At 29.6% G+C, this 12,762-nt stretch overlaps 1 protein-coding gene across 1 annotated transcript; it reads left to right on the top strand.

Annotated features, from left to right (window-relative positions):
- Positions 1–8,060: 8,060 nt before the first annotated feature.
- LOC125203937 (gibberellin 20 oxidase 2-like) lies at positions 8,061–10,655 on the top strand. The gene is made up of 3 exons (XM_048102456.2): positions 8,061–8,521; positions 8,854–9,175; positions 10,060–10,655. The coding sequence occupies exons 1-3, from the start codon at positions 8,061–8,063 to the stop codon at positions 10,324–10,326; spliced, it is 1,050 nt and encodes a 349-aa protein (XP_047958413.1). The 3' UTR covers positions 10,327–10,655.
- Positions 10,656–12,762: the final 2,107 nt, after the last annotated feature.

The following is a 12,762-nucleotide window of genomic DNA, read 5'->3' as shown; positions in this document are numbered from 1 at the left end:
TAACACATATTTTTCAGTATAAAGTTCTTTAAATGGGGAGTGAATAAAATAAAAATAATTATGAATAGGGAGAAAATGCTTCAATTAGAATGGGACAAGTGTTAAGATAATAATAAAATTATGGAGTAAATTATAGGGAAAACAAATGTTAGGATTCTCCTCCAAAAGAATACTAATATTTCAAAAATGAAAAACAAAATCTTGCAACCTTGTTTACATGATAATTAAGTTGTTTAATTATGATAATTGATCAGCCTTCAAAAGCGGTGAGAAACTGAAAAAAAGGTTTGATAAATCATAAATACATTATAATCGGATTACAGGCCCTAATTATAATCAAATCTACTTCAAAAGCGGTGAGAAACTGAAAAAAAGGTTTGATAAATCATAAATACATTATAATCGGATTACAGGCCCTAATTATAATCAAATCTACTTTTTCAATAAATATATAGTGACAGCTTTTGACCACCAAAATCTGATCCAATGCAAAAATTATAATCTAAACTTTCGATTTGAGGGCTTCATGAATTTGACGTGGTTAGGTACAAATATTTCCAACCAATACTTATCAACAATATTAAAAGATGTGACATATGTTTAGAAACGTATACAGAATATTTTAAAAGCCTAATATTCCGTTCATTAAAAAATAAATAAATTCGACACGATGGCTAGTTCTTAGTCATCAGCTGAAAATATGATCAAATTAATCACCTTTTAACGTGTCATTATGTAGATTAAAATCATTAAGTGTGAACTCATAATGCTTCTAATAGACTTTACTTTCTCCTGTATAGTTAGCAAATTAAAATTATTACACAAATATGACACAAGCTCGATAAAGACGTTGAAATACTATAGGGACAATTTGTTTGAAAATATTTTGATGGGACATATACTAATTCGTGTCTTACCATTCATGAGATAGTTATTAATAAAGTTATTAATAAAAGAGATCAAGAAAGTGCATGTGACACGTTTGGATGGTGGATGGTGGGCAAAACAATCTTTCAAAATCTCAAATATATTGTAAAATGATAGGTGAGGAGTCTCATAAAGATTATTAGATTAGAATCAGAGCTCACGAATTTGGAGTATGCTTATTATGGTTTTTCTCTCTGATATATGGTTTAGTCATACAATAATATGTTAAAGTGTTATTCTCACGATTAAAATTTAAAAGAGATCCTCTATATTTTCCTGAAAAAAAATTTGGTCATACACATTAGGTATGGCGAGAGCTTCTATTCCTAAAAAATGTGTTTTGGTCCGATTTAACGGTTCTGTCAAAAAGTTCACAATCCACAACATCTTTGCCTGATTAGTAATTTAATTTTATTTAAATTAAATATTAAAAGAAGAAGAATATCCTTTTATATTTTTTTCTATAATTTTTGTATTATTAAAAGATTTCTTAAATCTTGTAATTGGAATGATATTTAAGTCACTAATACGTCAAAATGCGGTTGACCATCAATTTGTTAACAGAATTGTTATATATGGGATCAAAACATATTGTATACGGCGTAAAACTATCACACATAGTACCAAAAAAAAATTGGACAAAATGGAGGAACAATTTTAAACTTCAGTCTATTCTCATTCAATTTTTCTAGTGAATATCTATGGTTTGACATTATAGTCTCATTATCATAAGGACGAACTATGTTATAAATTCCAATGTTTTTATTGTCTTTTTCTTGGTGATTTGTGTGTGTTATTTTCGAACACCATTACTTTGGTTGGTGGAGATTGGGGAATCATGTGCACCCATAACTTCAGATTTATGGAATCCTACAAAGAATTTTAGGCCAGCCAAACATTGCCTGTTTTTCAAGCACAATCCAGCCAAACATTATCCTCTTTTTACTTTTATAAAAGAAGTATTGATTTTTATTTTCCTTACCAGTTATTCCTTTTTTTTTTCTTTATGCACTAATAAGAAAATGTTTTGTTCAAGAAAATTAAAATAGCATGCATGCAAGATTTATTTTCATTGTAATTACGATAATATAAAGAAATATATGATACTACAACAATTTAATTTTGAAAGTCTAGTGATTTAATATATAAAAAATGTTGAAATAATTTCCTTTTATGTTTCAAAGGTTAAGCAAATCACATATATATGAAATGCCACTCATTAAATTCCGGCCTCCAAAAAATTGAAAATTTATGTTTTATTTTGCCAAAAAAAAAATTGTTTGAAACCAAATTGATGTAAATTTTATGTTTTTATTATAACTTTATTTAATTTGCTATAATAAGTTGCTTTTTGTATTTTTTCTCTCTCCAAGGTGTCAATAATTGAGTCGTAGGTTCACTCCTCCAACCAAGTTATCCGAATTGTAAGTCAAATACATATATAAATGTAATATTTTCAATCCAGATTTATTTTTTAAATACCTATATTAAAAAAAAATCAAAATAGATAATAATCACCAACATTAGTAATTGGGTTGATTGTTTTTTGCTTGAATGGGTTTGATTTGATTTGATTTGTGGATAAGGATTTTGTTTATTTAAATATAAGACGATATGGAACAAATATAATATAAATTAATTCGGTAGTTGTAAATAGTGAGGAATAGTAAACGTAACATATATATTAATAAATCAGAAAATAAAATAATATGTAGGGTTGATATTCACATGCTCTAACCAAACCAATCTACTTTGCTGCAATGTCAAGTTCACAACCATGTGCCAATTATTGCTTTCTGTCAAAACCTATTTAATTAGGCTTTGGTTCATTTCATTATTCTATAAATACTAGTACTAATTCATTAATGTTTTTTTTTTTTTTTTTCTTCTCATGAAAATTTACATTGTTTGGATGGGTTACAAGTTACAACTCGTTTTTTTAGCACTTAGACCATCTCCAACCGTACTTCAAAAATAAGTTTTAATTAGTGTAAAAATCTTCTCCAACTATACACCAACCTCAAACCCATTTTTGATGTTTTTTGTGAAACAACAAATATGGTGTTAGTGCAAAAATTTTGTGAGACAAAAACTCAAAAATGGTGTAACTTTTGAATTTGGTGTAAATAATTTGAGTAAAACTACTTTTTAGTGTGACGTATACTCAAAAATGGGTTTGAGTTTGGTGAAATTGGTTGGAGATAGTCTTACGATCTTAACCACTTAAAACAGTTACCATTTATTATTATTATTATTATTATTATTATTATTATTATTATTATTATTATTATTACATATTAAAATACGATTTATGAATAAAAATAAATAAATAATTTTATTAAATAACTAAAATAAAATTACATAATACTACTAATGTGGTTGCTCTAACCAAGCTCTCTCATATAGGAATAACTTTACACTTCGTGTGTCACATGTGCTATTTATTATTTATGGTGTTGATTGATCCTTTATTATATACTCCCTCTCTTTGTCATTAATAATACTATATTTTTCTTTTTGGATTGTTCAACTTCAAAATAAAAGGGATAAAGAGTGATAAACGTCCGTGTAAGTAACATTATGCATAATAAATCACTATAATCAATAATTTGAGAAGAAATAATGTGTGCTTGTAGTGTGAATGACCTGAAAGTTTAGGTCTCGAGATAGATACAATATGTCCAAAATATGCAATATAGTAATTAAAAAGACAAGTTCACATAACTTTTCACCAAATTCAAAATAAAGTCCATATTAACGAGATAGCTTAAAACATGGAGTTATATATAATAACTAACTTTTTCCATAAACCACAAAAAGACAGCTGGTGTTTGGGTTAATATTCCAAACTATATATAATATTTTTTGAATTAAAAATAATTTATATTTACCTCTTATGCAATTAAGTACAAAATTGTCCGTAGGGGCAGCGCAGTTGGTTCCGAAGGGGCAGATTTACAAGAATGGCCAAGGATCGATTCTCACTACTGTCGTGCGTATGTCTCATTTTTATAATAGTTTTCCAATTGAACATGAATTGATTGAGTTATTGGAATATGAGTCACATTTACTAAGAATATAATGTGTTATTGTTGGGGAATACCTTAAAACGACGAAATAAGACTTTGTTTAGGCTCAAACAAGCTTGCAAGTCTCGACATATTTGATGAACAAAGTACGGGACTCAACTCGATACCCATACAAACCAAGCTTCAACACATCGGTGTTGGCTCAACTCGGTTCATGAGCAACCCTACGTGTGTGTGTGTGACATGTATATAGTATAAGTTTGTTTTTCAAAGCATTCACACTTGCATACAATACATAGTCACTCAGAGTCCGAACCTATTGGGCATTTGGAATTACAACTCGCGCGTACCGTAATATCATCCACACTTATGTTGTCAATAACTCGTTGGACATCTATATTTACGATTTGAACCATATGAAAACTCTAACTTTATTACGTCAACTACCAATAATAATTCCTTATCTACCCCTATAATCATGATAACTTTATAAACCATCAATCTACTGATTGGACGAGAAACGTTTTACCATTTAAGATATGATTTATCATACGTTAAAAAGAGTTACCAATCAATAATCAAAATTATGGTGTTTAAAATAACAAAAAGAAGTGGATATGGACATTTCTTCTAGATAAGCAATGAAAGAAACCATGTTACTCCTACCTAATAATTTGGCATTTTCTGGCATCACATATCAAATTAGTGCATATTAATAATCCCACAAAAACCTTCTACCTCTTTCTTATTTGTCTTCTCAATTTGGAGCTTTTCTAACTTGATCAAGGCATGGGATCGTGTTCATACTTTCAATAAATTGGAATATGACATTTATAAATATTATAGTATTTGTGACTTTTTTTATGTTTAACACTCAGACAGACTCACGCACGAAGACAAATGTACATGATTCAAAATTTTGGTTTTAATAGTAAGTAATTTAGTAAATAATTACATTGTTTATGCTTAGGTGGAAATACTTAGGAGGACGTCTTTGTCTATCATTTGAATATACGCATTGCAGAAAATTTATAGTTTTCATTTTGGTGTATTTTACTTATTCAGAAATAATACTAACTTCACTCAAATATGCAATACTAACTTTTTAAATATTTCACAAAATCACATTCCTTTATATGCATATAGAGTCGTAATAATCGTATCTCAATTTATAACTACGAACCAATTAATATTTAATGAATTTATTTTTCTAATGGTATCAAAGTATTCCATTGATAATATTCTAATGGTATCAATATCGCGTATATTTCTTGTGCTGACATGCACATATTCATAATAGTACTAACAAAATTATGAAATTGGAAACTAATAAAATGAAGTAATTTTATTACTAAATTGAATTGGTCGTATAATTATAAGTACAATTTTCCTCACTCTTTTAACCCATCGAATACAATTTGATTGGCCCAATCTATTCTGAGTAAAAAAAGCCTATAAAGTTGAACAAAAAGTGTAATCAAAATTAGAGTGGGCTGAGCCTCATAAGCCCAAATTCTAACAAAATCGAACCCAATGCTTAGCCAGCCTTATCTTTTTTTATGCTTCTAGGTTATAATTAATACACACCGTCGTATACGAATTCAAGGTGACTCAGATATTCAACTTATTAGTTGGTGATAAAATGTCTTACCATCCAAATTAATGAGTTTGAATCAAATATATGCATTCATTTTACCAAGGAGATGTATCTACAACATATCTTAAATCTAAGGATTGAAAATGATTCTATATTCTTATTTATGAATAACTCAAATAGAACATATGAAGTAGAATATTTTTACTGCTTGCATCAAAAGTATGATTATAGGCTACTTAAAATCATGCAGTTAAAAAAAGAAGTGGTGGTTGATTTCCGGTTGCATCAATTGTGAACAATGTCGTGTCTAACTTTATTTCATCATACACACTTATTTGCTCATACACTTTATAACTAATTTGTTTTGTTTAAAAAAGGTACGTGGATTTCACTAACGTAGTACGAACGGACCACAACAACTCCAAAACGTTGAGCTTGATGGCAAATTAAATTCAATTTTTGGCCTTTATGGTCTGAATTTTTAAATATGGGTGTGTACTGTAGCTACGGCAAAAAATGGTGTAAATTTTAAGTTTGGTGTAAAATTACTTTTTGATGTGATATAAACTCAAAAATTAGTTTGAGTTTTTTTGCAAATTGTACCAGATGAGATGACCTTAAGTGAGAGAGAGAGAGAACGTGAAGATAAAAGGATAAAAAAAAGTAATAAATTGGTGACTAATTTTGGCGGACGGATAGGATTGGAAAGATAAAATTATTTTTTTTGACGAGATGGAGTATTATTTTTATTATTATTATTATTATATTATTATTATTATTATTATTATTATAAATTAATAATTAATTAAGAAATTCATAATAATATTTTAATTATACTACAAATAAATAACTGTAATTATAATAATAGTTATGTTAATTGTTATACTTATTTGTCATTATTATTATGTTAATAAATTAGTAAACTTATTAAAAAATAATATGATTATTAAATTATGCATTATAATACAAAATATAATAATATAATTATTATTTTGTTTTTAATTAATAATTTATTAAGAAAGTTTTAATATTATTTTTAAATCATCCGAGAAATCATAATCCTCAACCATGATACTTTCCTGATAAATAAACATGATATTTTCATTAAATATCATCATTCTCAAGTATTTAGAAGTTAAATAAAAACACCCTTCTTATCTTAAAAAGTCCCTCATTTTGAAATAGGCATTATATATTAAAGTCAAAAAGTATGAAAATTAGGTATGCTTATAATTTTGATTTCTAATATTTTGAATTTTGCTTATTTAACATTTATATGCGTGATCCTCTTTAATTAGTTATTTACAAATAATCAATAGCATTTCTTGTAGAACTAAATGTTGACAAGAGAAAATCTGTGTATATATATATATAGACAGACAAAATATAGTTGGCAATCGAATTTGATTTGAAATCATGATATACCATACTATTCCTTTTCTTTCCACTTATTTCAAGATTGAAACATGAATTGACGGAAACTACTAGTTCAATTAAGGAAATATACAAGTAGCACAAACGAAAACATACCAATCTAATTTCTCAAATCGAATTCACCATACAAATCAACATAAGCATACAAATTGAATTCCACAAATCGAATTCAGCATAAAAGTAGCATTAATTATATTCCACAATTCGAATTGAACCCTAAATTTATCATTTGCCAAGTCACGCTTCTAGCACGCCACATAGGATAAGTTTGTGTCGAACATCTATCGGGTCGGGTCGCATGAAAAATTTACACAGTCCAATAGAGTTCACGACTTTTTATGCAGCACTTAAGTTCACTAGAAAAACCAAACTATTTTAAAAGTTAATGACTTTACATGCAATTTCTCCTTAAATTATCCACGTTCGATCAAATTTGGACAACTCCATAAAATTGAAAACAAAATATGAAATCATAAAATTTAACTTTTTCATCCTATTGGTACTCAAACTATGCCGTTTCAGTTTTTATTTTTCCTCTTTTTTCTTATTTTAATAAAAAAACATTTTTAAACAAGAAATCATTTTATACATGAATGAGAGAGTTAAGAAAAATTTAATCTTCATAATTTAATATTTCCTTTTAAATTTTTGGGAAAATGACCAGACTTTTATTGTCTGATAAAAACCTTAACCTTCATGATTTAATATTTCCTTTTCAAAATTTGGGAAAATGACCAGACTTTTATTGTTCGATAAAAACCTTAACCTTCATAATTTAATATTTCCTTTTCAAATTTTGGGAAAATGCCAAGACTTTTATTGTCTGATAAAAACCTTAACCTTCGTGATTTAATATTTCCATTTCAAATTTTGGGAAAATGACAATAATTTGATTGTCCTAAAAAAACCTTAACCTTCATGATTTAATATTTCCTTTTCAAATTTTGGGAAAATGACTAACACTTTTATTGTCCGATAAAAACCTACATAAACCTTAGTCACCCTATTCCTATAAATACATGTAATTCCAACAAGCAATATATCCCAAATCTCAACTTTTGTTCTCATCTCAAATGGATTCCAACGATGCATTCAACACCCTTCTCAATCCAAATTTGTCCCAAAATCTAGAAAAATTCACTTGGCCTAAAGAGTCAAACACCTCTTCAAATAAAGAACTCAACGAGCCAATCATCGACCTAGAGGCCGAGATGGCCCGAACCACTGACCTCGTTCGAGCCGCTTGCCTCGGCCACGGCTTGTTCCAAGTGATCAACCATGGCGTTGATTTGGACCTCATAAAATCAGTAAATGATCACGTAAATTTCTTCTTTAATCTCCCAAAAGAGGCAAAAATGAGGGTTCATAGGCTTCCCGGCAAAATTTGGGGCTATTCTTTCGCACATGCAGATCGTTTCTCTTTGAAGCTTCCATGGAAAGAAATTTTTTCTTGCATTTTCCGTGAAGATGGCCTTGATTCGGAGGAAACCCTCTTTTTCGAAACAGCGTTTGGTCAAGATTTTGAGAAGATAAGGTGAGTTTATCGATCGAAGTTCTCGATTTCTCTGTGTTTAATGTGCATGCCTTAAATGCAGTTGGTTGTGTGAATCGTTGTGTAAAAACCCGTATCGTGAAAATGATCAAATATTTTATAATTTATCAAAAGTTTAAAATCTTTTTTTTTTTAATTTTGTTTTAGAAAATAGACATCTAGAAAATGATCAAATATTTTCACATTTTCATTTATGTTTTCTAATTAGAGTTGTGTGAGCAGCCAGATTGTTTAACATACTCTATTAATTAATAGTAATTGGTTTTGTCATTCTATACAAATTTTTAACAAAAAATATTTTATTTTTTTTGCAGATTGGATTTCCAAAACTATAGTCATGCCATGAAAAAATTGTCTCTAACCATAATGGAGATATTAGGGATGAGTTTGGGGGTTGATAAACAACATTATAAAGATTTTTTTGAAGATGGTAGCTCTATATTGAGATTCAACTTCTACCCTCCATGCCAAGAGCCAGACCAAACCCTTGGTACTGGACCTCATTGTGATCCCACTGCTCTCACCATTCTTTACCAAGATCAAGTTAAAGGTCTCGAAGTCTTAGCCGACGGCCTATGGAAGTCGGTCAGGCCAAGACCCGATGCCCTAGTCGTTAGTCTCGGCGACACTTTCTCTGTAAGTCAGTACCACGTACCATTAAAAAGTTTCTTCTATTTCATACTCCCTCTGTCCCATTAAAAATGAAACGTTTTCATTTTTGGTCTGTCCCATTAAAAATGAAACGTTTCTTAAAATAGAAACATCTCTATCTCTACTTTTTCATCTCTCTTACTTTATTCTCTCTTCATTAACTCACAAAACAACACTACATAAAAACCCGTGCCGATTCCCAAATGTTGCATATTTAATGGGACGGAGGGAGTATATAATAGTAACATGTAGTACTATGAATCAGTTTAAAATTAGAAAAAGTGACAATGTTCAATACTTCAATATATACATGACAATTATAATAGTATAATGTTTGGAATAGAAGAAGTCAAGAAGAGATACATGATACATTAAAATGTTGATATTATAAGTCATGATTTTCTTGCAAAAGGTTGTAATTATAAGCGAAATTGAGAAAAACCCTTAATATGTTGATGATATTATTGAATATTTGAATTTATAACACACCTTTCAAGCAAGTTGTAATTTTCATTAAAAAGTTGACATGATCAAACAGACTAACAAAAACCATATCACTATGTCTATTTAATCAGAACATAGACATATCCATGCACTTATAGTCATGACCCCACTCCAATTTAAGCCCTTCCCCACACACATGAATACATTTATATACATGTATAAGGCACGGTTAGCATAAAGTAACAGTGTAAGTAAATGATATTTTTCGCCCCTAATGGTATTCGAACACTGGCGTTGCACACATCTAGCAAGACTGATATCGACTGTAGAACTATGTGATCAAAGGAGTTGAAATTGGTTATCCATTTTTCACAACTGACACAATTAGTTCTTTACTTGAACATCTCCTTATTTTATGTGTGTAGGCTTTAGCAAATGGAGTATACAAGAGCTGCCCACATAGAGCTGTGGTGAACAAATCAATGGGGAGAATTTCAATGGTGTATTTCTTGCACCCTGCAGAAGAGAAAGTGATTAAGCCTCCCAACAATCTTGTGAGCTCAGAGAGGCTGAGGCAATTTCCAGATTTCAAGTGGTCTGATTTCCACAATTTCACACAAAACCATTATAGGGTTGATCTTGCAACACTCCAAAATTTTAGTAAATGGTTCATTTCCCACCAACCAACCTAAACCCTAGCTACCTACCTAGGGGTTTTAGGGTTTCTAGACTCTTGTCACCCCACCATCTTATTCATGCAATAATTAAATTTTGTATTTGGTGTGTGTCTAGCTAGCTAGCTAGCTCCATTGTTTGTTCTATGATATGATTCTTCATGTTTTTTGTCTTCAAATACAGTGTTCCTTAGGAGGTGCTAATCTTTTGTTTAGGCTTTGGCCTGATGTTTTAACCTTTTGCCTTTTTGAGTAGCTAATCTTTTGTTTAGACTCTCTAGTAGTCTTTGTTATGTTGTAAGTTGTTTGAGCTTTGCTCATGTTTTTGGACTTCTATAAAAAAAGGTTGTATTTGATGTCTACTCTTGTTTTCGGTTTATTTCTTTGTGTTAACTATAACAAGATATGGATAATAAGTATATACTGAACAAAATTGTGAGAGTTTGCCATTGTAAACATAAGAGTTTACCCCAATTGTATTAGTATGCGACCTTTTGGGGAATGACCTGGAAACAAAATTGTGAGAGTTTGACAAAAGAGGGCAATAGCATACTAATGTGAAGTTTGGATATGCATTTACAAACACTCACGGCATCAAATGATTAATTCCTCACAAATGGTCAACATTCAGATCGTAACACTACTGAACAATGCAATTCAAGAATTATACACCATCTGTCTGCGATTACACGTCTTATTTTCCGGCGGCTCGAATTTTAATAAATATGAATGAATGTGAGTGGAAAAAATTAATGGAATGTGAGTCTCATTTTTATATATTAGTTTTATAAGGAGACAAGTAATAGCGGACAGATCAAAATGACAAAACTGAGACGTGTAATCATGAATATATGGAGTAAAATTTACAAGAGATGTAGACTTCAATTCAATAGGATAGACAGGTAATAGTGTACAGACCAAAATGATAAAAATAAGACGTGTAAACATGGGGAATAATAATTCCAAGAGATATGGACTTTGATTGAAATAGATAGGAAAAATAAAACGTGTAATCGCATGCGGATGCAAAATTTGAAGAAACAAATATAGATTAACAATATGAAAGAAAAATAAAAGCGGTACACAAGTAAGACAACACAAGTGATATAGATTTTAAGTTCTATAATCCATGCACATGTAAGTTAATTACTGGAATTTTTGAGGAATCATTGCGTATATTTTGTCTCAGAAAAAGTATATATTCCCCAACATATATATACTATCCACTTTAACCAAATCCAGAAAATGGAAATCTTGGACTATTCAGACCAATAATTTTAACAAGAAAATCGAAAAATGGACTGTCAAAATTATATTCACTCGTCGTTCATGTGATTGATCATGGAAACATTGAAATTTGTAATAGTGGAATAGATATAAAATATATGCTGTGGGACATGACTCTGGCTAAATCCAAAATGTTTCCACGAGGGGTGTCTTTAATGATTAATTATAGAAGACAAAAAACCTGGGATATAGTAGTGTAGGTCGAAATAAATAACTTTTAATTCTTTATTAAAATTATCAAAATTAATAAGTAAATTTAAATATTGACACAGAGATATAAGTTTATCAATACAAGAAGGTTGATAAAGTTATGTATTTGTGTCTTATTAACCAAAGTGTTGCATTTTGTGTCCGTATTTTATACTTCCTCTGTCCCACAATAATTGTCACTCTTATTATGAACACGAGTTTTACGAAATGTAAATAAAAGTTGGTTGGAAAAGTTAGTTGAATGTGGGATGGGATCCACTTTTTTAAATTGGTTTTATAATAAAAGGCGAGTGAAGTGAGTTAGTGGAATGTGAAACCTACTTAATATTTATGGTTAAAATGATGAAGTGTGACAATTTTTGTGGGATGAACCGAAATGAAAAGGAGTGATAATTATTGTGGGACCGAAAGAGTATATTTTTTATTTTATACCTTGCATGAACAATATATTTAGTCTTTGAAAAATACATCTTAGATTTCTAAAGTCTCAAAATATCAACATGACTTTCATAAAGAGCCTCACATCTCAGGTCATTTTCCTTATTGAATTATTATTCCTTTGATTTTACCTCTGAATCCTTTATGTCTTAACTTTTTCTATATTACGATCATTATTGCAAATATGTTTGTAATACAAGTGTATGTTACAAACTACTAGAATCTATAGATGTGGTATATTACTAGTATTCATTAATAGCACTGAGATGCAATATCAGTACATTAAAAATATATAAAATTAGATACCTCATGAAGTGTGTGCATACATATTCTGTAAATATTGGTGTAATGTTTAAATCTATTGAACCATCGTTTAAGCCCAATCAACCCCTCTTGGGCTAATTTTAAATTATGTTAGTTTGGGTTAATTTAATTTGTGTGATACTAATTGTTAAACCCAATGGGTCCAATAGAAATCAATGTGTAAGCTATCATAACTAATCCAAGAAAATAAAATAC

The sequence above is a fragment of the Salvia hispanica genome, chromosome 6 (assembly GCF_029641045.1).
Source record: "Salvia hispanica isolate PSC_SH4W2 chromosome 6, Shi_PSC_v1, whole genome shotgun sequence".
Taxonomy (NCBI): domain Eukaryota; kingdom Viridiplantae; phylum Streptophyta; class Magnoliopsida; order Lamiales; family Lamiaceae; genus Salvia; species Salvia hispanica.
This window is presented reverse-complemented; position numbering and strand designations above follow the sequence as displayed.

What these genes read in the sequence shown, in the direction of transcription:
- LOC125203937 (XM_048102456.2), top strand. Translation starts at nt 8,061, where the DNA reads ATGGATTCCAACGATGCATTCAACACCCTTCTCAATCCAAATTTGTCC. An exon ending in CAAGATTTTGAGAAGATAAG is followed by an intron (nt 8,522 to 8,853) that starts GTGAGTTTATCG and finishes TTTTTTTTGCAG; the next exon opens with ATTGGATTTCCAAAACTATA. An exon ending in GTCTCGGCGACACTTTCTCT is followed by an intron (nt 9,176 to 10,059) that starts GTAAGTCAGTAC and finishes TTATGTGTGTAG; the next exon opens with GCTTTAGCAAATGGAGTATA.